Source organism: Monodelphis domestica, chromosome 1 (assembly GCF_027887165.1).
Source record: "Monodelphis domestica isolate mMonDom1 chromosome 1, mMonDom1.pri, whole genome shotgun sequence".
NCBI lineage: Eukaryota > Metazoa > Chordata > Mammalia > Didelphimorphia > Didelphidae > Monodelphis > Monodelphis domestica.
In genome coordinates this window covers 303,226,681-303,253,248 of record NC_077227.1, presented here as the reverse complement: position 1 = coordinate 303,253,248, position 26,568 = coordinate 303,226,681, and the positions used below count along the sequence as shown (strand labels likewise).

At 35.3% G+C, this 26,568-nt stretch overlaps 1 protein-coding gene across 13 annotated transcripts in view; it reads right to left on the bottom strand.

The window, feature by feature from the left end:
- Positions 1-26,568, bottom strand: part of PACS2 (phosphofurin acidic cluster sorting protein 2) — a 414,540-nt gene that overhangs the window by 29,686 nt on the left and 358,286 nt on the right. For all 13 annotated transcript variants that reach the window (XM_007473322.3, XM_007473321.3, XM_056821215.1 and 10 more), the window contains one exon: positions 18,070-18,178. In XM_007473322.3, coding sequence (XP_007473384.1) covers positions 18,070-18,178 — 109 coding nt within the window. The remainder of the gene's footprint in view (positions 1-18,069; positions 18,179-26,568) is intronic.

The following is a 26,568-nucleotide window of genomic DNA, read 5'->3' as shown; positions in this document are numbered from 1 at the left end:
GGAGGTAGTGAGTTAACTTTCATTGGAGATGTCAAAAAGAGGCTGAATATACCTGTTGAGGGGTATTATAAAGGAGGATTCCTTTGGACATGTCTTGGACAAAATGACTACTGATGTCCCTTCTAACGCTAAAATGTTTTGATTCTGTGATGACATCTATGATTTTTAGAGTCCTTTCAAGGATTTGTGATTTCTTCATTATGGGCCCTCTGTGGCTACAATTTAGCAGATGATTTTCAAAAGTTATTACAGACAAAAAAATTCAACACCCTGGAAATTACCTGGTGATATGCATCTCCAAGCTTGACTAGGCTAGTCAATAGTTACAACATTGTGCCCATGCCTGGTCTTCCTAACTTAGAAGGATTGATCAGAGTAGCTATGCAGGCAGATCATTTGAGGAAACAAAATCACTTCAAGCCGTAACAAAGATTTGGAGGATGTTAATTATGACAGTCCAATTCTTCCTCACATTATTTCTTTTATATGCGCTAAGCAACATAATTATATGATTAAGTCTTTCAACTAGGCAGTAATAACTATCATTTTGGCTGGTAAATTCCACCTGCATATCTCCAACTTACTCAACAATGAAGAATACCAAGAGCAAGATAGCTATACTCTTCCTGACTCTTCAGGAAAGGTAAAAAACTGCAAGAATATTTCTGATTAATAACCTATGTAAATCTCAGTGCTAAAAACAAGAGCAAGGGCTTCCAAAGTAGAGCACTTCTCATTTGAAATGTTACCAAAAGACATTAAAAAAATTTTTAAGGCTACATTCAGAAATAATAAGCCCTCAAAAGGTCGATAATGTGAAATGAAATTTGCCTGGTTAATTTTAAATTCATTATTTGCAATATTAGTCAAGTGATGGAGAGTTTTTTCGGAAAGTGTAAATGGTTTCACTCAGGGAAATTTGGTAACAGCTACTTAAAGAAGGAAAAAAAACCAGGAAAAATAAAACAGACAATTCTCTTTTATTATCTCTAAGCATTTCAATGAGGTCACTTTTTTATTTAATTTTGTAACTTAAAATACTTGATTCAAAAGGTCTTTGTTTCATTGGTAAAAGTTCTTCTAATTCAGACTGTAAATGCCTAAAGGTTGTTTCATGAGTTGATGTAGCCAAAGAAATTCATCATCTTGTGGTGATAATTATCTTTCACCTTAGCTAGACTTTACATGACAAACATTGAACCCACACTCAAAGTTATTTGTAGGTTAGTATTGACTGTGCTCTCCTGGAATTGCATTTTTTAAAAAAAGTCACTCCTACCCTACCCAATGTCAATTCCATACCATGATGATAGATTATAAGAGGACAAACATAGTATTTTTAGCATTATGTCGTGAGATCATAGAGTATAGAGAGATCATCAAAACTCCAAAATAGACAATGGGCCCTTGGGCTGCAAAGCAAAACACATAAAAACTTGTCATTATTATAACAAAAAAAAAGCATCTTCAGATAAAATATCTAAACAATTCATATTCTTTCCACTTCATTTATCTGCCCATTTTTCCACGTTTTTGGATAAGGTGGGGAAGATTCTTATACTTTTGGTTTTTGTTTTTACACCATTTTCTATAGCACACATCGTCTTGAATTTTAAGCAGAGAACTAGGTTTTTCCTTTCTACTTCAACAATTGCAATATCTAGTAATTGCAGGGAAATTCAGTTACTAGATGCTTTCTTGGCCATATATATAAAATGTCAGGTGATCATATTTGCAAATGCTTTGAGTATTCCAAAACCAAGAACTAATGTTAGGGGAACTGCTAGGTAACTAAGTGGATAGAGAGCCAGCCTGGAGACAGTAAGTCCTGGATTCAGATCTAGCTTCAGATACTTCCTGCTGTGTGATCCCATGCAAGTCACTTAACCCCCATTGCCTAGCTTGTATCATTTTTCTATCTTGGAACTGATAGTCTTAATTCTAATGGAAGGTAGGTTTTTTTGGTTTTGTTTTGTTTAAGAGTTAATGTTAGGATATGGTAAATATTTTGGAAGGTCGTGTTCCCTCTGAATCACCATTTCCTTCTCACTCTTCCATCTCTCAAACTGGGTATCAATTGTGGTGAAAATTAATATGAATTCAATTCATAGTAAAGATTATTGTAGCAGTAACATTTTCTTTATTAAGATTTCTCTCCTGAGCAAGGCATAGAAAAAAGAGAGAATAACAACATATTTAGTATGGTGAATATTAAATATGGGGAATACACCAAAATATGAGGGAAGTTGCTCAAATTTCAACAGCCAAGCTGCACCTTAAGATTCATGCAGACGACATCGAGAAGCTATAATAAAGGATTCTGAATTACAATGGGTGACAGGAGTAACAGAGTGGATAAAAATTGGCCTTGAAAGTCAAGAAAATCGGAGTCCACGTCCCGGCTTTGATATATAATGATATATAACATATTTAACTTCTCAGGGCTCTAGGCAACTCTCTAAGAATATAATTTGCTACTTGAGTTGATAGAGGGCATTTTCTCACCTATTAGCTCTCTACCAGTGAAAAGATCCAGGTCCTATATCATACCTTATGAATGATCAGAGACCTTATAAGATGCTATTATTGATATGATTGGCAAGATCATTTAGATATGGATACTCTATGCCTTCCAAATTCTAAATAGGTTGTGTTTTTTTCTTTTTCTTTTTTTCCTTATTCAGAAAAGGGGCTCAAACATTAGCTGAAATCTTGTCTAGATTTCTGCCAGGTTGAATGAAACTATGTTTTTCTAAGTAAGATATTATAGAAAATATCACTCTCTAGTGCTTTTACACAGATAAAAAAAAGTTTTGTGAAGTCGATCTAAAGTTCAATCGATCTAGCTATGTATCTTTTTGTCTATGTATCATCTCTATGGTATAAAATATTGAGGATAGAAATAAAGCCAGCGGTTATATTGTTTCTCAATTTAAATAGCAGCTCTGGGCAGGCACAACTGAAGATGACAAAAGACTGTAATCTTTTCTTTTGATTTCTTATGTATAATAGGATTAATTATCCTCTCCTCAAAACTATTTTCTAACACCTGCCTTCTCCTAACTTTTAGTAATATCACACAGATTTCCATTTTTATAATTTAAAATGAATAAAACCAAGTTTTAGATTAGTTGAAAGCAAGTCATGAATTAGTGTTACTTTAGAAAGTCAAAGTAGAGTATCTGTGGCAAAAAGCTTACGAGCATCAAGACTAAAAATGAATTTCTTCAAGGTTGTTTTGTCCTTGAAGAAATATTTCTATGGAGGAATATAAAGAGAATTATCTCAGTTAATGAGATAATAAGATAATAAAGCTACTGATATTCTGTAAATTATTATTTTAAAATATATATTGGGAATTTCTTCAAAGTGAAATTGTTAAATTTGGTTCCCCTTTCTTGCTACTCATGGAAGTGTAAGGAGGGCACAGAGGACTTACTGTATTTACATTGCTTCCTAAAAGCATTTATTGCCCAAGTGGTCAGTAATTAGCTAGATTGATCCTAGAAAAGTTGATAAGTTTGTTTATGAGATCATACTCAGACTTTATAGCATAATAGAACTTGTCAAAGCTTGCACTCTGCCTTTGTGAACTAAGTGTCATCTCCACCAAGTCCTATACTAACGGCTCATTGTGGTGAAGTGATTTCTGAGTTCTTAAAGGCTACTCAGGCAGGAAACACATTTCTGGTAGATTTTATCAAGATGAAAAGACTAGTGTGGTCTCACAACAGACTATATTTGATTCCCAAGGACTAGCCTAACTAGGAATGGAATGGCTCACCAGTAAGCTGGCCATTTGATGAATTATTTAGACATTCCAACCCAAGAAATGAAGATAAAAATGAATTTCAGTCCCCTGTGGTTCCCTTATATCTCTATAGTGATAGAGTTAAGATGGGCAGAAAAGGGGATAGAGTTCTTTTTAAAGCTGTATAGGATAAGAGGGCATGAATGAATTTCCATTGGAATTGTTGGGAGAGTACTCACAAAAATGTGATCACAGATCTATTGATTGTTTGTGCTTACTAGATGGGGAATTCAGGAAATAAGTCTCAGTGTTTCTTCAACATCTGAAAGAAAAGTATTAATTTTCCTGGTCTGTTTCCTTATTTCCTATAGGCTTAAGAGATGGCTTTTGTGGCTTGAGAAAGAGCCAAGTATTAGACACGAATCATTATGTTCCCTCCTTTTCTAAGATTTACTTACTAATCTCTTTAGTAGCCATTTTTCCCCTACAACTAGTACCAAGTAAAGATAATTGTATTGTTTTACCTTTAAAATCTAGAATATAACTAATAGGACATTAACACATCAATATAGATCTTGACTTTTTTATAGGTTCCTTTGCTCTGTGAAGCTTTAATATTGAATATTTGAAAAAATGAACTACCTAAATGTCTCTTGAGGAGCATAAACTGCTTTAATTACTGTAATATTATTGTAATATTTTCTATTTCATTCTCTGAGGACACAAAAGCTAAACAATGCCCATGCTGTGCCAAAGTTGGGTATGTATAATGAATCCTTAATTTAGATAATGAAGGAAATGTCAAATGCATTAATTACCCTGCAAACATTGGCAATTCAGTACAAATGTCAGAATTAGTTTTTCTTCTCATAGAAGAAAGCATTATATTCAGAAAGGGGGCTTGTTTTCCTGTTCCTGCTGTCTTCTTATGAAAACAGGTTCTGGGGTGAGGCTGTGGTTTAAATGCTACTTGAGATTTATTTGACTTTATGGATATATCTTGCTGATGATAGGAGGGGGCAAACATTTTGCACATCAAGACCTAAGAATTTTGAACAAAAGAGCACAAGGGAGCTTCTCTTCCAGTTTATACATCTCATGGCTATCTACCAGGCTAGCATTTGAGAATGATATGATTCAGTGCCCATAAATTCCACTTGTTACAATGTGTCACCCAGTGTAAAACATGAGAGATATGGGGGGGGGGAGAAATACATTCATTTGTTTTCTTCCTAAAGCCCGGTCTTCTCCGCATTGAATAATATTTTTTGATCAAGCTTAATAAGAAAGGCTAAGAAAAAGCTTTCACATGAAACACAGCATGTTCACAAGCAGTACATGCTTCAAGCCTTTTGTCATACCAAACAAAGAGAAAGGAGAGGAAATAATACAAGTCAGATTTGGTTATCAGTATTGATTTGAGAACTATTAGGCATGAATAGGTTTTAAAAAGTTCTATATAGTTTTGGCTGTTACAAAACTCCAGGAAGCTCAGAAAAAAATACACGGATAGGTGCACACCATGACTGGTCTTTTCCCCAGAGCAATAAAGGCTTGTTTATCAGAGCAAATGTAGGGATACCAAGGTTGTCTATTTTTAAATCTTTTAAATTTTAAAAGAGAAGCCACTTCCAGGAAGTTCTTCTCTAAGAACACATGGTCCTTGGGAAAAAAAATTAATAACCCTGGAAACAATGAGGGCAAGAATGCTGGACAGATTAAAATTAGGTTTAATTTGTTATCCTTTCTGCTTAAAAAGATTTTACAGTTATATGATATTTTCAAATATACTATCCACTTAGGGAAGGGTATATTATGCTAAAGTAAGAGTAAATCAAATTTTCCATTTTAGACCAGACCTCAATTTATTTAAGGGGGGAAAAACAAACTAAGGAAAAAGTAGGGCAGAAGTGACATTCATTATTGTAATTCAAGTGAAGAGCTTTCCTCATTCTCTGGTAAGCAGAATAAACTGAGAATAAAATGGCAATCCTATTCTAAATGGCATATCAGCACTGAGAACAAAAGAGAGTGCTTTCCTAAGCTACAGTTAGGAAAATTCTCTGTTGAGGAAGACATTTTTATAATTTTATAATGGGGATATTTACTTTGATAGGTAATATGAGATTCTACCATTCTCATCTGCCTTTCTGAGTAGTTCTCCGAGGTAGGCTGAAAGGATCTGATAGAAATGTAGAGGGTCAGGGTAGAGAGATACAAGACATCACAAAATGGTACAGAATAATCCTCTTAATTCATCATTCATACTGTAAACAGTGTGAAAGAAAGGAAAGGAGGGAAAAAAGAGCAGTGCAAATGCAAGATGCTTCATCTATAAGAGGTTCATCTGTAACTAAGAAGTAGGGAAGTGAAGTTATTCAATCCATGCTCAGGCCTTTTAAGAGTTCATCCTCTAGATTAGGTTTTTCTAATTCTCTTTTATTTTTTTTTCCCATTTGTTTCCATTGTGGGAAATAGTTGGTTTATTTTTTGGTTTCATTAAACTGGGCATTATCATTACATAGAGCTCTGTCTGTCTGTCTATCTAAGCCACATTAAAACTTTCCAGATCCGAAGAAAAATACTTAGATGTCATTGTAGATTGGGAGTATCAAGGCTTCATTTGTGGCAGAACTTTGGGGCCTAGAGCTGAACTTAAACTCTTTTCTTCTGGGGAAAAATAAAATAGTAGATTTCTTTGTTTTCTGATTCCAAACAAGCTTGATGTAAAGACAAATTGATATTTTACTGTAAAATTCCAACAGTATTAAGTCTGAATTCTGGGGTTCCAGAGATCCTCGTACTATTTTTCCAAGTAGAATGAATTCACAATTTTTGTAAATTGCTCTTTTTTTTTTTGCAAGCTGTTTCCTGTGATTTAGAATATAGAGGGCAGAAAGATGGCAAGTTTTTGTCGTGCTAATTAATTTATATTGTAGCTCTGAAAAGGAACAACTTAAAGTAACAAAAGACTATGTAATCTTTCCTTTTAATTTCTTATATATATGATCACCTGCAAAACTACATTTTGCACCTTTCCCAAACTAATATACATACTTCCATTTTTATAATTTAAAGTCAGTGAAATCAAAGCTTGAAATTAGTTGAGAGCAAAATGCCCATTACTCTAGAAAAAAGGTAAAATATAGTTCCTGGGGGGCAAAAATATTGGGAGCACCAAGACAAAAAACTGAATTTGGAATGTAAAGCATAAATTAAGTATCCCAATCTGCAGAAACTGTTAAACAAGACTCAAAAGACCAGCCTGTGGAAAGCACAAAAAATATGGAGGAGAGTGAACTTAGATTAATACCTTAAGGTAAAATCAAAATGAAAGTTCTTTTTCCTTTTCAGAAAGCCACCAAAAGAAAAAAACACACATGTTATTACACTTACCAGAGAAAGCAACTTATCAATTAAGAAACAATATAATCTGTTTTAGGCTACTTTTTTAAAGGGTTCTTTAAATTACCACCTAGAATGCTTATCCAAGAGAATTTCTCAGAGATATACCAGCATGCCATTTCTCATCATTTTGGTTAAGAGGAAATAATCCAACTTTCCTGGAAATTAGAACTTTTTCTTCTGACTTGAAAACAACCCTTAAATAAGCCTATCAGTAATGTTTTTCATTACCGAATGATACAGCATATGTAAAGTATTTTGCAAACCATAAAGAGCTATATAAAATGCTAGATGTTATTATTTTCATGCATGTAGGTAACTCTTACTCCTCTGACCAAATTGTAGTTTCTTTGAGGGGAGAACCATATAAAATAATATGAAATAATTGGGATGAAGGAAAATAATAAAGATGTATTGATTTATAGAAACATTAAATTTTTTACATCTATGACATTTTAAAAAATGTGTAACATGTTTTCCTTTCACTTTAATTACCTGTTTTGCACAATTTAGAACTGAATTTACAAAATTTTGACATACTTTTCAATTTTCACCATAAAATTTTATCACATTGGATTTCAAGAGTACCTTTTTTCTATATCTAGTCTTGATTATAACCCTTATATTTTCAATAATGTTTAAATTATATGAATTTTCAAGTCATTAAAACATGTTTATCTTTTCTTGGGACCATTTCCTAACTTTTCATGACATATGACATGGTTTAGCAACATTCCATTACTACTTGGGAATTCCTGTAATTCTGGTATTATTCTGCTACATAGTAAATCAGAAAATTTATCAAAACGTATAATTCTCTCAAAGGAAACAAGGGTTCCAGACCCAGTGGAAGTAAAAAAAAGAAAATCCTCAAAACATTTTTTCTAATCATCAGATCTTTTGGGAATACCTGGGCTTCTGACAACATTTAATTTTGGTATAGTCTTGAAGTACAAGTTGAATTTCATCAGCAAAAATTACCTTTTTCCAATCTCCAGAACCCCAGACTTTATATTGTTTTATTTGTTACTAGTGTTATTTTCATGGGAATGATGAGCAGCTGTTTAAAATTAAAACAAAACAAAACAAAACAAAACACAAAACTGGCCTTCTCATAGCCTTTCAACTTCAAGAAGCCTTTGTTTTCTGTGATTAAGCTGTTTCAAAGTAATAGCTTGTCAGTTCTTAGTGTCGTTTTTCATTTTCAGTACACTCTGTGAGTCTGAACGACTACTGAAAAAAGGTTGACTTTCCCACACTAACAAAATCTTTAGTCTGTTTTGTACAATTTGGACCTGAACAATTTGGAACTTTTGCACATATCTTAAGACATATCAGTCTTTAAAAAGGCAGAATTAAAAATATAAGAAAGCAATAAAATACATATTTATGGCACAAAATCTAGCACTCAATTCAGAGAGAACAAAGTTAAATGTGGGACACCAGCTCAATCTGGTTTTATCTACTTATGGAGGGATGTTTTAGGTTAATCTAGTGTGAAAGTATACTTGCATATCCAAAGCACTGCTGTTCCAAAATGAAAACATCACATCAGCCTTGGATCACTCCTACCATTCAATACCTTTACTTCTATACACATGGTGCTGAACAAAGAGAAAAATCACACAAATGCTGTGACTGGGTCCATTAAAAATTTGTTACACCATTTCAACTGTTGGGTTCAATACTCAAGTGCTGCTAGGCGATCCCTGCTACACCTCCCATATCAACTTGTTTTCCCACTTCATAGTGGTTCTTCCAAACCGTTTCATTCTTTCTCAAACCTCCAATGACTTCCCCTCCTTTAACCTCTCAGTTGAGAACTTTTCTTCATATTTTATTTAGCAAGCTCGAAAGTCCCTCCTGACCTCTGCCACATCTCCAGTTGCCTATTAGATATACTGAACTGGATGTCCCACAGATTTTTTAAAACTTATGTCAAAAACTGAACTTTGTTTTCTCCCAAATCTTCCCCCCTTCATAAAGTCTCAATTATGGCCTAAGGATATCATCATCTTCCTAGTTATGCAGCCATGAAACTTCCTGCCTTCCTTCAATTTCCCTATATTCCATCAGTTGTATAACATTTCTTTAATATGTTCCCTTCTCTCCTCTGACACTTCCACTACTCTGATGCAGACCCTCATCACTTTGTTTGGACTATTGCAATAGTCTTTTGGTTCGTATCCTGCCTCATCTTTCCCTATCCTAGTCCATCTTCCACTCTATTGTCAAACTGATCTTCTTAAAATAGAGGTCTAACCACGCCACTTCCCCTACTCAATAAATTTCGGGGCCTCTCTGTCACCTACCTCCAGGATCAAACATAACATTCTCTTTGGAGTATAAAGTCCTGCATAACCTACCTTTCAAGTCTTCTTACACCTCTCTCGACATATTCTACAATTCAACAACACTGGTCCCTTTGCTATTTCTTACACAAGACATTTCTTCTTGTGAGTAAGCATTGTCACAGACTGTCTTGAATGACTAGAATTCTTTGCATACTGGCTTCTCTGACTTCCTTTAAGTTTCAGGTAAACTCTGGCCTTCCACAAGAAGCCTTTCCCAATCTTCCTTTAATGAGTTCCTTCCCTCTGAGGCTACTCTTAGTTTATCTTGTGTATATCTTGTTTGTATATTATTTCCTTTATTAGACTGTAAACTCCTTTAGGGCAGGGGCTGTCTTCTCTTTCTTTATATTTCAGGCACTTAGCACAGTGCCTGGAATATAATAGGGACATTAATAAATGCTAGTTGGCTGAATGACTAAATAAAGTGTAAAAAGATGATTAAGTAATGAAATTTAAAATCACAGGATTTCTAAGAACTTAAATTTAGGAGGTCCTTCAAAGTTGCTGAAGTAATGAAACTGGTATTAAAATTATTGCTGCAATATTGGGATAGATCAGGATGTTATAGATACTCATAAAAACACAAATTACTCTTCTAGTGGTTACAAAAGAATTTCTTGATATATCCACCAATAAATACTAATGGTAATATACATTTCCCTCCATGCTAAAAAAGCCCATCTTATATACTAAAGAATATTTTAAAAAAGAGACTAGGTGGGAAAAAAGCCAGGAAAACTAACCAATACATTGAAAAGATATCTGATAATACATACAATTTTTCATACCAGTAGATTCTTCTCCTCTGTAAACAGGTAAGGAAAAGTGTCTTCTTGAATCTCTTCTTTGGGGGCCTAGTTTTTCTTTTTAATTTTTCAAAATTTATTTTGTATTGTTTTGTGGATAATGTTTTTTCTATTTACCCTGTTGTTATTGTATATACTGTTTCACTGGCTCTGTTTACTTCACTTTGCATTAGTTCATATATTTCCATGCTTCAATTTGTTAACTGATAATATATTTATTATGTTTATATTTTGCTTATAATTAAAGTGCTACTAAAAATTATTTTGATGTAAATCCCACCTTGCTTCCATTCCCCACCCCAATCAATAACCTCCTTGGGGAATATGTCTAGTAGTGGAATTTCTGGGTTAAAGGGTATGAACACTTTGGTCAATTTATTTGCATAATTCCCAGTTATTTTTTATAATGTTTATACTAAATCACAGCTCCCATTTTTTTTCACAGCCAGGCCATTATTGACTATCCCTATCTTTTGTCTTCTTTGCTAGTTTTCTGGATTTGAGGTAAGCAAACTCTAGGGTTGTTTTGATTTTAATTTTTCTTAGTATTTATGATTTGGAACATTCTTTCACATGGTTGTCATATGGTTCATCTTTTGACAATGGTTTGTCATATCCTTTGTTTTCTCTTCTACTAGAGAACAGCTTTTGGTTTCAATATTCATATTGGTTATCTCTATTTTAGATACTAGACCCTATCCAAGAAATCTATACCAATATCCACCTACCTCATCCCCACAAAATTTGGCTATTTCCCTTCTAATCCTAGATGAACGCATTACTTAATGACTTTTGTTTGTGCCCAAGCTTTTTGGTTTCATGTACTGAAAGTTATCTACTTTATCTATTACAATTATCTCTAGCTCTGAAGCTTCTCTTCTAATTTTTTTTTATAGTAAGATTGCATATCCATTTTGAATTTATTTTAGAATACTGTGTAAGATGTTGGTCTAAACCAGACTGCTTTCCAATTTTTCTTGCCATTCTTATCTAACAGAAAACTGTCCTAAATAATTTACATTTCAGGATTAATTAAACATTGGTTTGTTTAACTTATTATCCAATTAACTAATTATCTCTAATTCTCCTTTTCCTGGTCTGTTCCTTTAATCTACCTTCTCTATTTTTACAAAGTACCAAATTTTTTGAAGGCTGCTTTATAATTTAGTTTGAAGTACAGAAATGCTATTCTAATAGTTCCTCAAATAGAAATATAAAGCCTTGTATAGCTTTTAATAATCAGGTGTGTTGGGGGAAAGATCAAGTGGGGTGAGAGGACAATTAAAATGGATAATTTTCTGAATGTTACAAATTTTGGTGAGGCTGCTGAAGGGTCATGCCTTGGTCCTAATATAATTTTGCTAGTATCCTTATGACCACCAGATGTAAGCTCTCCCAGTAAATGGAATTTTGCAACTGACAAATACTTTGAATTGCCTACATTAAACCATATCCTCATTAGACATAATTAATCTAGCTTAATGAATTCATTAGCTTGCTGTTTATCCCTTGAAACCACTCAAATTCCTTTGTTGGGAAAATCAAGTTCACCATCTGGCTTTCTAACAAAAGTCACTTACTCCCTGGGAAGTAGTTTGGAGTAGGAAGAGTAACAGGATAAGCCAAGGCTTTCTTAATATACCAGCTCTACTTCTTCACTCTTATTTTTCTCTCTAATTTCAAAATATTGAACTCATTCTCTAGAGAAACTTTTGGTTCAAAGGTTCATGCTATCCAATGCTTTGTCTTCATGCCTATCTTTTTTCATTATTTCTCTAAACTTACTTTTTGTCTGGGATAAGAAGAAGCCCTGGGCAATGGGATGTCCAGAAACAATTACTGTACTGTAACTTAACAGGAACACCAAAAATACTACCTGACTCATTGATCTCTATGAAGATCATGCATTGAAAAGGCAAGGACTGAAAGTAAAGTGTATTTTCAAATTAATTAAGAGGAAGCAGAGGTAAAAATACTTGTGCTATTTAAAACCCAGGCCTTGAAGACAGAAGACTTCCTAATGCATTTATTGACCTGTGTGCAAAGGGTCATAATGCTGAAGATGAAGAATAGGCATTAGGTAGAAGGCATAACCTCTGAAGCAGAACTTTTTCTAGATAATGAGTTCAATCTTTTTGAAATTAGAACCATAAAAGAGTTTGAAAGCAGAAGTGAAGTGAGGTGGGGCCTGGAGCTAGTATATTAAAGACTCCAGTTCACCCTCCAAACTACTTCTTAGTTACTCTTGTTGAGAAGCCCGGAAGTAGATATGTTTTTGTTTTTTTTTTTTTGACTAAGGAATTTAGGTGGTTGCGGAAAAATTTAAAAAGCAAGTTAATGAATCATTGATTTATTATGACTAATGAGGGTACAGTCTAATGAAGGCAAGGCAGAGTATCTGTCAGTTGCAGAACTCCATTGGCTGGGAGGCTTAGGCTTACCTATGATGGTCATGAGGATACTAGTAAAACCGTATTAAATTCAGTTGTCCTTTCATCTTTTTTGGTTATTCTGCCAACACACCTGGTTGTCCTAAGCCATATGAGACGCTTTATATCCTGATATAAGGAACTGTTAGAATGAGTTCCATTAGTGACTGGGATGGAGCTGAGGATCTCATGAGTTCAGGCTATTTAAATTCAAGACCCTAGAGGGTGGGGATAAAAGAGGCCTAGAGGTCAGAGGTCAGAGTCATTGTGGCTTGGAAAAGGGGGTGGAGCTTACAAAAAAATTTAAAGTACAGCCATATTAATATCATATCAAGAATTTTAATGGAATTATAGCCATACTTTTTTTGGGGTGGGGTTTGATGCAGAAGATCACCAAGGAAAGGAGATCCCTTATTCAGGTGGGGGTGGGAATAACACTCCAAGTATGAGGCTTAAGTTATAGAAACTGACTGCAGCAGGAAAGTATTGTGGGTTTGAATATTATGAGTTTTTTAATTTTAATTTTTTGTTTTAATAAATTTCTTCATAAGTTTTCCTAAGTTATATGATCCATATTGTCTTTCTCCCTTCTTCTGTCCTCCCTCACATGGCTCACAAGCAATTCAATCTGGGTTTTACACGTATTATCACCCAAAATATATTATGAGTTTTTAGGAACAAGTACCTGTGTGTATAGGTGCTTATGGTGGCTTCTATGCTGATTATTATGGTTAAGGATAAATGGAAACTCTTGGAGTTATCTGAACCATCTAGTGTAGTTAAATCTTCAACAATATCATGTCCTAAAGAGAGTGAAAGATATCTCTTCCCTAGGAATGGAGATGAAGGCATGTGAAGTACTCTGACATACAAACGTCTTTTATAATAATATAATAATCCTTGGTGACCTTTGAAGAAGGCAAATGGTACCTGCAAAATGTCAGTAGATTACTGGAAACTGTATAAAATCATTATGATTGTGGTGGCTTGCTATTCCTGACTTTGCCAACATTGTAGAGTAAGGATCTCTATATATAAAGAATTGTTGATCTCACTAAAACATTCTCCAGACCTGTGATGGAGACTAACCCTGAACAGTTAACTTCCACTCAGGAAAGAGTATACCTTCACTATCCTTCTCTGCAGGATTATTGGAATTCTTTTTCATATTGCCACAGTTTTGTGTTCAGAGGCAGGAAAGAGACCCTTCTTTCTGAGGGCACTGATATGCACTGTTAATACTGACAATGTAGCATTGATTAGGTTGGACAAGGTCAGAGTAGGAAATGGTTCAGATCAGATGGTGTCTCATATGAAAAACTCATAGGAAACTAACACTAAGATAATTAGGGTCTGGTACATGCAAGTTTTTAGAAACATTCTGGAGGTGGGTCAAAGAATAGGAACAAACTGTTCTCAAAAGAAAAAAAGCAAATTATTAATAACCATATAAGAATGCTTCAAATAGTATGAAAAATGCAAATCAGAACAATCAGAAACAGAGGTTTACTCACACTATAAACTGGTGAAGATGAAAGGCGAAAATACAAATTGGAGGAAGAATTCATGATTCTAGTCATGAATTAGTACAAACATTTTGGAATCATGCAATTAAAGGAGCTAAAATGTCGATACTCTCTACCAGATTCCACAGGTAGGCAAAAAATCGTCAAGGTCGCTGATATTTAAAAACAAAAACAAAACAAACAAAAACCCCCCAAATACATCAAAATATTTATAGCAGCATTTTTTTTTTGTGTGGTAGCAAAGAATTGGAAACAAAGTAGATGCCCACTATATTGTGGTACATAAATTTAATGGACATTATTTTGGCATTAGAAATGACAAATGTCACAAATACAAAGAAGCAAGGAAAGAGCTATGGAAACTGATACAGAGTGAAGGAAGTATAGCCACAAAAATGATGCACAGTGATTACAATAATACAAATGAAAAGAACCAGAAAAAGAATCAGAAGTGAATGTTGCAAAATCACAAAGAGTAAGCAAGACTTGAAAGAAGGCAAGATATAGGAAGACATCTTCACTCCACTGACTTGCAGAAGTGAGAGGTCTACATATGCTGTCATTGCACATATTTTCAGACTTTTAAAATATACTGATCAGGAACGTAATTTTTTTTTTCTCTCAAAATATTACTTGTTAAATAGGATGACTTTCTGGGAGGGGAAAGAGTCAGGTATAATGGGAAAAATTATGGTGATGTAAAAAAAGACATAAAAAACTTTTTTTAAAGGAGAAAAAAGAAAAACATTAGCTGAGAATGTGAATGATTCCAGATATAGTCCCTAAGCTGTTAACACTTGTTCCCTGAACAGATTAAAAAGAAAGCTCAGGGGCTTATTTGACTTGGCAAGGGAGGAGGAGAAAGAATCTTTTTTTTTTTTCCATTCCTGTCTAAAAGGTTGGAAGATAAGACTACCCACTAGTGATAGTAAGTGTCCTTGAGCGATATATCTATCTATCATGAACTGAGATACACATTGAAGACAAACTAGATGTTTTCATGAAAGGCAGCTTCAGCACTCTATAAGGAATCAGGCAGAAAGCTGCATCACACACAGAGATAACAAATTCCAGCTGGCTAGTTGCTATCAACTAGAAACTAATGGGAAAATACACAGGTATAGGGTACTAGAGAAAAAATCCTTCAATCTATCAAGGGTACTCCAAAAAAACACAAGAACAGTAGCCAGTTACTCTCTGTAGACCCAACCTGTTATGGTAAGCAGAATTGGAAGAGTGAATCTCAGTGGTATCAAACCAGTTTTAGCCACTATTAGCAAGACCTTCACAGAAACATTGTTCTTCCCTATGGGCTCCTTTCTACCACTGATTCTAATCAAATCATTCTACTGAAAAGCTCTGATGTTGGGCCTAATAGCATCACATTCACTGGATTTTCAAATGTCCATATTATTTTCAGGTAGCTGACATTATAGAAAGCTGAAATGTATATTAGTTTTGGCATTACACCCCAGGCTGGGTATGATGGAGTTGGGTGTCCTGTTTTCCCAGAGGTCATGTCCTTGATAAATCAGCACTACTTCAAAAAGGGCTCTGTGCTACAGCCATTCACTGCAAATAGCCTTTAGAAGGATTTACCTAAGATAGACTACTTCTAGATATAGTCCCAACTGACCATCAGTTACTGCGTGGGGTTGCCAGGACTTAAGATTCATGTCCTCTCTGAAGATTCTGACAGCAAACCAGGTAAATGGTTTATGTCTTCCTTCATCTGGAAGGAATTCTTTCATCAAAGGATGATCTAGACAGTTACTTTACAGAACAGTTTGGGGACCAAGTGGTGGAAGGGCTTTGCTTTTTTTTTTTAACCCTTACCTCCTTTCTTAAAATCAAGACTGTATATTATACTGGTTCTAAGGCAGAAAAGCAGTAAAGGCTAGGAAATGGGGGTTAAATGACTTACCCAGGGTCACAAAGTTAGGAAGTATCTGAGGCTAGATTTAAAACCAGGCTCTCAATCTACTGCATCACCGCACTGCCCCAAGGGTTTTGCTTTTTAATGATATGGGGTAGGTGAAATTATCTTTTAAAAGTCATAATGAAAGTGAGCTCTCTTTAAGGGGAGGAGGATCCTTGAGCTGCCCTGCTTGATTTTAAGTCATAAAGAGTCCTCATCATTTCATTCCCATAAAACATTTCTCTTAATACTTGCCTACATAGTGATAGGAAAAGAGATATCATTCAGGATAATATGCAAACCTTTGTGCATCTATTTAAGGTAAAGGGAGAAAGAACAAGATTTAGCTTTATTATTGAGCCCTGTAAATATAGTAAAGATGGCCAAGATAAGCTTTTCTTCGTCATTTTCTTTTATGTTGATTTTCAGAAGGAGTAAAGTGATTCCAAAGAACTTTTCCCCTGTTGTGATATCAGTATAAGGAAAGCTTTGATATGGTTACTAGATTTCACTAATCATGAAAACAGTATGCAAAAACAGCTTTTCTGAAACAAACACAACTTCTAAAAAATTTTCAGTTTATTCAATTATAAGGATCTTTTGAGAGCTTGATCTACCAAAGGTGATTGAGAAACAAAAGGGCAAAGAATCTTTGCCTTTCTGTATGTGTAGCTTCTAATTTTCTTCTGAAATATGTGTATAATTGTGTGCAAATAACTCAGGACAAACAATAATTCTGTTGCAAAAGAAAGTGCAGGCAAAAATGAATAAATTAAAACCATTAACTGAAATTTTTTTTTTTTGAAACAGCCAAATTAATCTTCAGAAAACAAAGCAAAGACCTTCAGAGGAACTAGCATGTGAAGGAGTTGTCATTGATGATTCATCTACAGCGCAACCTTTATAGTTAGAAGGATACTGAGAATTTAAGTTAAAAAAAATTTTTTTTTAAATAGATGTTAACCATTGCTATTGAAAAAAACACTTGTCACAAGCAAAATAACTGAAAGACTAGAGTACTAAAATAGAAAATAAAGGCTAATTTTTATTAATGGGAATCATTTTTGCATTTAAGGCTATACCAAAATGACAAAGCCCAAATATCCCTATGATACTATGATTCTTCATCAGACAGTACAACATTCATCTCAATGTTCTGGGCATATTTTTTTTTTTACTTTCAATGGCTCTGAAATTATTGTTCTCACTGAAGAAAATGGTACATATACTGATATCCTGAGGGATAGTATAGTTCCAGAATTAAAGAAATTCCCAATTGAAGATGGAATACTACAATAAAGTCTTGGACTATGTCATAAATCATGAACATTGAAGAAGGAAAAAAGGAGGAGATAAACTCAAAAGAAAGAGATAAACATGCTTTAATAGCTTGAGAACTTACATGAGTTAAGCCCAACTGAAAACTGGTGAGTTATAATCAAGACTAGATTTGGAAAAATGTATTGTTTGTTAAAGTTATACAATAATCAATGTGATATAAGTATAATTTCATGATCAAAAAAATTAAAGCCTGTGTCAAAATCTTGTAAATTCAAGGTCAGATGTAAAACAAGTCAGAGTAAATGCAGTGTATTACATATTAAAAGATTTTTAAAAATGTAAAAACTGTAAAGTTTCCTGCATAAGTCAATACTTTTTAATTATTTTGCCTTGTCAACTACTTTATGTCCCCCGACACTAGGTGAGTTTCAGCTTAGGACACATTTCCTTGAAAGTGCTCTACAAAAGAAAAAGTCAGCTCAAAGGAAGTTTACTATTTTGGATCAGCCACAGTTTCTGTTTTTTATTTACATATGTTTTACTGAATTGTTTTTCATCATGCTGCCACTTCTAGAGTTAGGATTAGTAATAGATTTTACCTCTTTTGCTTATATGTCAACATAGCTTCTGCAATCGGTAACTGATGGGCACAGTTAGCCCCTGCAATGTACTGTGTGATTCTGGATACAATATCTGGGGTTTCCTGAACTGCAAGAGAATGAAAAAGATTAAGATAATCAGGATCACTTCTGAGTACAATTGCACAAAATTTACATGCTATTAATATTCAATTCAATAGTTCCTGGTACTATTGCTAAGTGCTAGGAATCCAAAAAGAGACATTGTCTTCAAAGAGTTTATACTAGGTGCTTGTTTTATGCAGACTCAGCACACACACATATTCAGGCATAAGTGAATGATAATTAAAAAAAGATAAAGGCAGAAAAATATGTAAAATAAAGATTAATTACATGCTAAATCTGTGCTATTTTCCAAGTGGCATAACTTCTGCAGCAGTTTTTCCAATTATGATCATTTTCATATTGAAAAGCATTAGTGAAAGTTATTAAATTGTTTTGCACTAAACATTAGCTTTGACATTAGTCTCTGTCTAGAGTTTTCACTTATAACAAGTCATGTCTATGTGAGAGCAGTGCTTTATTTTGTTTCATTAATGCTATTGAATTATTAATAGTGGCCCTAAAGTACAAGAATAGTGAATGCTGGTAGTCCTGATCAGTCTAAGAAAAGTTGTAAAATGCTTAGATATGTTTCTATAAGAAATATTTATTAAATAATGGGGTTTGCTACCATGCATGATTTTCAACTTATACAGGCCTTGGGAAGTATTGGTCACATAAAACGAGGCCCTACTGTGTGTGTGTGTGTGTGTGTGTGTGTGTGTGTATGAAATAATTATCAGAGGGAAGGCATGGGACTTAAGATAGATTAGGGAAATTTTCCTTTAGGAAGTGGGATTTTAGTTGGGACTGAAGGGAACCGGAAGTCAATAGTCAGAGTGGAAGAGGGAGAGCATTCCAGGCATGAGGTATAGCCAAAGAAAATGCCTGGAGTTGAGAGATGAAGTATTTTGTTTGTAGAACAGCAAGCAGGCCAATGTTGCTAGATGTCTCGATCTAAAGTTATGATTATTAGTATTAGTGGGAAAAGAAGATAACCAGTGGAAATTCTGAATTGTGGCTGACTGAGGGTAAGGATTAGGGATGTTTTCATAAAAAGGTGTGACTTCAATAGGAGTTTATAGATTTTGTTTATAGGAAATATCTGTTTTTGGCAATCAAATTAACGTTTATTTTTCAACTAACTAATCAACAAATATTTTTCTGGACTTCTCAATTGTGTCTCAGGAACTTCTTCCTGGAATATGACTTCAGTCCTAGTATTCACAGTTCATTAGTACTCTTGGCTCCTGAACTCCCTCTCCTGACTGGAGGGTGCAGAGTTCCTTTTAGGACTTCTACTAATGAAGGGCACTGAGACCAGCTATTTCTTCATTTCTTACCAGCTGCACTATTCTGGACTTCTCCCTCATGCTTCTCTGCTGGTTACTTTCCCTTACACCTCACTCTGTCCCATCTAGCTTCTCCTTTTCTGCTTCCTTTTGTTTGTTTTCTCTGTAAAAATGCAAGCTCCTTGAATACTTGCTTTTCTTTCTATACTTTGCCCTTAGTGGCTGGCATATAGAAGCCATATAATGAATGTTTACTGTGGCATCAAATATGTCTCTGACATTGCACTAGATGCTAGGAATATGAAGACAAAAATCAAACAATTCTTGCTTTCGGATTTCCTTAGGGAAATAACATGTATAGATGAGGACACACTGGAGAAATAGAAAATCTGTACAAGGTAGTTAGGGAGGGAGGGCACTAGTAATAGAGGGAAGATTAAGAAACATTTTCTTTAGAAGTGGTGCTTGAGCAGAGCAATGAAGGAAGAGGGTAATTTTATATACTTAAAGAGGTAAGAAGAAAATACATTTCTTTTTTTTTAAACATTATTTTATTTGGTCATTTACAAACATTATTCATTGGAAACAATGATCATTTTCTTCTCCCTCCCTCCCCCCGGGCCCCTCCCACACCCTCTCCCATAGCCGACGCACGATTCCACTGGGTATCACATGTGTTCTTGATTTGAACCCATTTCCATGTTGTTGGTATTTGCACTAGAGTGTTCATTTAGAGTCTCTCCTCAGTCATTTCCCCTCAGCCCCTTTGGTCAAGCAGTTGCTTTTCCTCAGTGTTTTTACTCCCACAGTTTATTCTCTGCTTGTGGATAGTGTTTTTTAGATCCCTGTAAGTTGTTCTGGGACATTGCATTGACCCTAATGGAGAAGTCCATTACCTTCGATTGTACCACAGTGTATTAGTCTCTGTGTACAATGTTTTCCTGGTGCTCTGCATCACTTCCTGGAGGTTGTTCCAGTCTCCATGGAATTCCTCCACTTTATTTTTCCTTTTAGCACAATAGTATTCCATCACCAACATATACCACAATTTGTTCAGCCATTTCCCAATTGAAGGGCATCCCCTCATTTTCCAATTTTTGGCCACCACAAAGAGTGCAGCTATGAATATTCTTGTACAAGTCTTTTCCTTATTATCTCTTTGGGGTACAAACCCAGCAGTGCTATGGCTGGATCAAAGGGCAGACAGTCTTATTGCCCTTTGGGCATAGTTCCAAATTGCCCTCCAGAATGGTTGGATCAATTCACAACTCCACCAGCAATGAATTAGTGTCCCTACTTTGCCACATCCCCTCCAGCATTCACTGCTTTCCTCTGCTGTCATGTTAGCCAATCTGCTAGGTGTGAGGTGATACCTCAGAGTGGTTTTGATTTGCATCTCTCTGATTATAAGAGATTTAGAACACTTTTTCATGTGCTTACTAATAGTTTTGATTTCTTTATCTGAAAACTGCCTATTCATGTCCCTTGCCCATTTATCAATTGGAGAATGGCTTGATTTTTTGTACAATTGATTTAGCTCTTTGTAAATTTGAGCAATTAAACCTTTGTCTGAGGTTTTTATGAAGATTGTTTCCCAATTTGTTGCGAAAATACATTTCTTGTATAGGGGATAACAAGTACAAAGGTATGGAGGTAGAAATTGTGAAAGATTATGTTCCAGACAATCATGCCACCAGATTCAGCAATTAAGGTAAATTTGAAGGAAGCAATTTCAATGACTAGCTTTAAAGTGTTACTAAAGGACTTTTGGGGAGATGTTATCAAAGGTAGGATTTTGTGTAATATTCTGATGGTCAACTAGTATATGTGAGAAAAGATGTGATATTGAAGAAACAGAAATATAGGAGAAAAAGAGTGAAAGTCTAGAGGGAAATCTAAGTACTTTGTGTATGTAAGGGTTTACAAAAGAATTGTCTTTAATAATTTCCTATTGTTTTGTACTTTTACAAATATATAGAATTCATATAATTTGCATATCTTGTCTGAATTTAATCCCCAAAACCCTTCCCCTGCAATCCCAGCTTCTCATGTTCCTTCTCCTACACAAAACCAAATTCCAGCCCAAAGGAAATCTCATCCTTCTAAAAAAACTCATCTTAGTCAAACTGACCCACAGGTACCAAATTCAATTAGAAGCCTGTCTCCTCTAAGAGAAGTACCTGAAATAGGACGGAACGGAGATGTGGTGACTTTAAGGCACAACATACCATTTACTCCCCAAGAAATAAATGAATTTACATGAAATATTTCCACATATGAACAAGATCCCTTTCTAGTAACAGAAAAGATGGGAGACATCTTTTATTCAGTATAAACCATCTTACAAGGACATTGAAAACTTGCTATAGGCATTTTTTAACTAAACATGAGAAAAATAAAATAATTGCTCATGCCAACAAAACCCGGGGGCGCAACGCAGCACATTGGCCATCTCAGGATCCCGAATGGGACTATAACAACTCTGAAGATCTTTTACAACTATACTATTGTAGAGAGGTCATCTTAACAGCAAGGAGAGAGTATTCTGACAATACAGATAAGTGGACTGAATTTGAAAAGATTAAGCAAATTGAGGAAGAGACACCCTCCAGATTCATGGACAGAATAATCGAGTTTGGGGGTAGATACCTGGACTTTGACTTATCTAAAGAAAATTGCATAAGACAAGTTAGAAGGCACGTTGTCAATAACTCTTGCAAAGTGATTAGGAATTATTTTAGAACACATTGCCCAAGATGGCCAGAGATGGACCATGACCAATTGCAGAAAACAGCTCTATATGTTTCAAAGTGAAACAAAGAAAAGGAGGAAGAAAATAATGATGTCATGGAGGAAATAAAGAAAGAATTGAGATGTTTAAAAGATAAGATGGTTAAAATGGAAAGTGGGCAACATACTGAACCAATGGTACTTGCCCCTCTCCAGGAATCTAATTTTCAATCAACCTGCCAATTCTGTGAGAAGAAGGGCCACAAAATGATAGAGTGTAGAACTTTATTCAAGGTTATCAGAAGGAATACACAGTTTAATAACAATGACAGAAGTGATAATTATAGAAATAACTATAATAATGATAAAGGAAACCACAACTTTAGGAATGATAACTATAGGAATAGATATTGGGAAAATGATAACTCAAGCCAAATGACTCCACAACAATATAACTTAAGTGGTGCTCATCCAAAAAGTACTCAGGATACTAATGCCCCTCAGGGGAGTGCCCAAGGAACTTCCCAAATACTATGAAGGTGTCTGGGGGGGGGGGCACAAGAATCAGAGGATACGCCTTTGATTTTCTCGACCCTGATGTCCTACTACCTGTTGTCCCTATCCACTGCCCCCCCTACTAACAAACCCCATGTTACCTTAAAGGTGGGTAACACTTATTATTATCTTTTAGACACTGGAGCTTCCAGGTCTGTATTAAAGAAAACACCTGATTTACACTGATATTCTGCTGGTTCAGAGAATGTAATGGGAGTGTCAGGAATACCCCAAAGGGTTAAAAAACTTTCCACTAGAATGGTGTCTGTAGGACCCCTAGAGGTACAACATTCCTTCCTTTTGATACCTGACTCCCCTTTATATTTGCTGGGGAGGGACCTTCTATGAAAACTCAGAGCCACAATAACTTGCTCCCCAGATGATTCCTTATCATTGGAAGTACCTGAGGAATCTTTAAAATTACTCCCTGTAATTCTCTCAGAGAGTCAGGAGGGAAAAAGAGCATCCAACCTTTGTAATACCTGCAAATATACCAGAGTCTCTTTGGGCCACATCTTCTTCTGATGTAGGCCTACTTAAGTCGGCTATTCCTATGCAGATAAAAATTAAATCTAGCCCACCTCCTTCCATCCCTCAGTATTCCCTCTCAAAAGAGGCAATTGAAGGTATTACTCCAGTAATAAACTCATTAATTGCACAGGGAATAATAATCCCTTGTAAATCTGAATGCAACACGCCCATCCTGCCCATTAAAAAAACAAAAAGGGGGCCCAATGACAACCACCTCTATATATTTGTACAGAATTTGAGAGCTGTGAACAATCACATTATAATGAGACATTCCGTAGTTTCCAACATCATTACTATAATTTCCTCTATTCCTAGCACAGCTACATACTTTACAGTAGTGGACTTGTGCTCAGCCTTCTTTTCCATACACATACATGAGAACTCCAGGCATATCTTTGTTTTCACCTGGAAGGGCTCCAAATATACATGTAGTTGTCTTCCACAAGGGTTCGTGGAAAGTCTGAGTTTATTTGCACAAATTTTGAGCCGACACAGATAATAAAACATTTAAAAATAGTAAATTAATCAAATACATAGATGATCTACTCTTGGACTCAACAGATGAAGAAGCATTTCAGGAAGACAGTAAAAACCTTCTTTTGGAACTACACAAAAGAGGGAATAAGATCTCGAATAATAGAATACATGAGTGAAGAGGGATAGCTTCAGGTGTTTTAAATCAGACTTTGGGGCCTTCTCAGGGCCCAATTGCTTATTATTCTGCCCAACTGGACCCAGTAGCATCAGGAGCACCACCATATCTTAGAGGAGTAGCTGCTAAAAGCCTTACTAGTGACAAAAACTGTTGATCTAGTATTAGGATGCTCATTAACAATTATGTTCCCACAAGAGGTAGAAGCATTGTTGCTAAGACATACAACACAGGCATTCTTGGATCAGCAAATTACAAGGTATGAAATAACTTAGTTAAACAATGAAAACATTACCTTGAAATGCTGTACAACTCCTAACCCTGCCACCTTGCTTCCAGATTTACCAACTTCAGGAGAACCAATAAACAGTTGTGAAACACTAGTGTCCATGGCAGAAAAGCCTCAAGAACATCTCTTAAGACACTCCCTAAGACAATCCAGATTTGGTCTTATTTACTGATGGTTCTTCTTTTATGAGGGATGGCATACACTACACTGGAGCTGCTGTGGTCACAGGATTTGCCATTGAGTGGACAGTTTCACTGCCCTCTAATTATTAGTGCTCAAGGTGCAGAACTCATAGCCCTGAATCAACACGCCTGTATAACTGGCAAGGATAAAAGGGCAACAATTTATATAGATTCTAGATATGCCTTTGGCATTTGTCACTCGGTCAGGATGCTAAGTACCCAGAGAGGATTTTGAACCTCAGATGGAAAATTCATAGCTCATGCAGAAATTATTAATGAAGTTCTTTCTGCTCTCCAGTTGCCAGAAGCCTAGCTGTAGTTCATTGCTCTGCCCATACAGGTGGCACTGACCTTGTCTCTAGGGGAAATGATTGAGCAGATGCCGCTGCAAAGCTAGCAGCCATAGAAAGGCCTGAATTAATTTTAACATCAATAACCACTGATGACTTAAATTTATCACTTTCCTACAATGAAAAGAAAGTGGAAAAATGGAAACAAAAATTCAAAGTAAAACAAATTAATGGAGTATGGGTGTCATCTGAAGGAAAAACCCCACTCCCTAGAAGTTTCTATCACCAAATCTGCCAATCTATTCATAAAAATGGTCACTTTGGCATCCAGGGCATCATGGACTCTGTTAAGAGAGTATGGATAGCCCCTGGTATAAGTACTATAGCCTCTAAAGTGTGTACCACCTGCTCTACCTGCCAAGCATATAACCAACATGCCTCTTGTGGAAAAGCCTTTGGTAGGCATCCTTTGGCTTACACACCTTTTGAGCACTTACAGATAGATTTCATAACAATGCCAAAGGCCGGTCATTATAAATTTTGTGTCGTCATAGTAGATCAATTGACCAGATGGCCAGAAGCATTTCTTGAGACCTGAGCCACAGCAGATTTTGTTGCTAAGATACTTTTAAAAGAAATTATTCCTTGCTTTGGCCTGCCACCACATATTGATTCAGAAAGAGAAAATCATTTTACTGATTCTATCCTAAATCAGATAAATTCTTGCTTGGGGATACCTCCAAAATTCTGTGTTCCATGTCATCCCTAGAGCTCAGGCCAAGTTGGAAGAATGAACAGAGAACTTAAAAGTATGATTGGCAAATTATGCACTGAGACACATTTAAAATGGCCTGAAATTCTCCCTCTGGCACTATTTTATCTTAGAAGCAGGCCCAGGGGAAATGTACATATCTCACCATTTGAGATGCTTTTTGGACATCTGCCTACACAGGCTAAGCCTTTCTCCCCTGCATATACATCACTATTAGGTGGAGACACTACTATTGCTTCCTATATACAGGAATTACAGCACAAACTGCGTAAACTCCATGAATCCGGAGCTGCATGACCTGAACCCAGGAGACAAGGTCTATATAAAGAACTTCCAGCACATGGGAGCAACTCAGTCTTCCTGGGAAGAACCATTTCAAATATTGTTAACTGTTCCAACATCTATAAAAATTGGAGAGAAGGACACTTGGATTCATTGCTCACATGTAAAGAGAGCATTTTCTATTGAAACTGATTGACTATATCCTATACATGCATTGAAGATAATAATCCATTGACAAGCAGATGCCTTTTTTTTGAAACACATTGAATTCCTGAATTATTTTTTCTTCTCTTTTTTCTTTTTCCTTATTTTATTATTGCTTTTCTTTTCTTTTGATTAGAATATTTGATTTTTCCCTTTTCTCATTTCTTGTACTTCAGGTACATATAATCAATATTAATTTTTATTCTATAATATAAGTTTAATATATTATTATTATAATATATTATATATATATACTTGCTATAATATTAATGCATACCCAAATAGCTTTAGACTCTGGGAACCTGCCATTTATTGATAATTATTATGGGACTGTGATTAATGTTTGTGTGTGATTCTAGTAAATGGGATCAAAAAAGGAGCAAGACTTAACCTGAATAGTGCCAAAAGAGCACACAGGTTAAAAGAAGAAAGAAGAAGAAGAAGAAGAAGAAGAAGAAGAAGAAGAAGAAGAAGAAGAAGAAGAAGAAGAAGAAGAAGAAGAAGAAGAAGAAGAAGAAGAAGAAGAAAGAAGAAAGAAGAAAGAAGAAAGAAGAAAGAAGAAAGAAGAAAGAAGAAAGAAGAAAGAAGAAAGAAGAAAGAAGAAAGAAGGAAGAAGGAAGAAGGAAGAAGGAAGAAGAA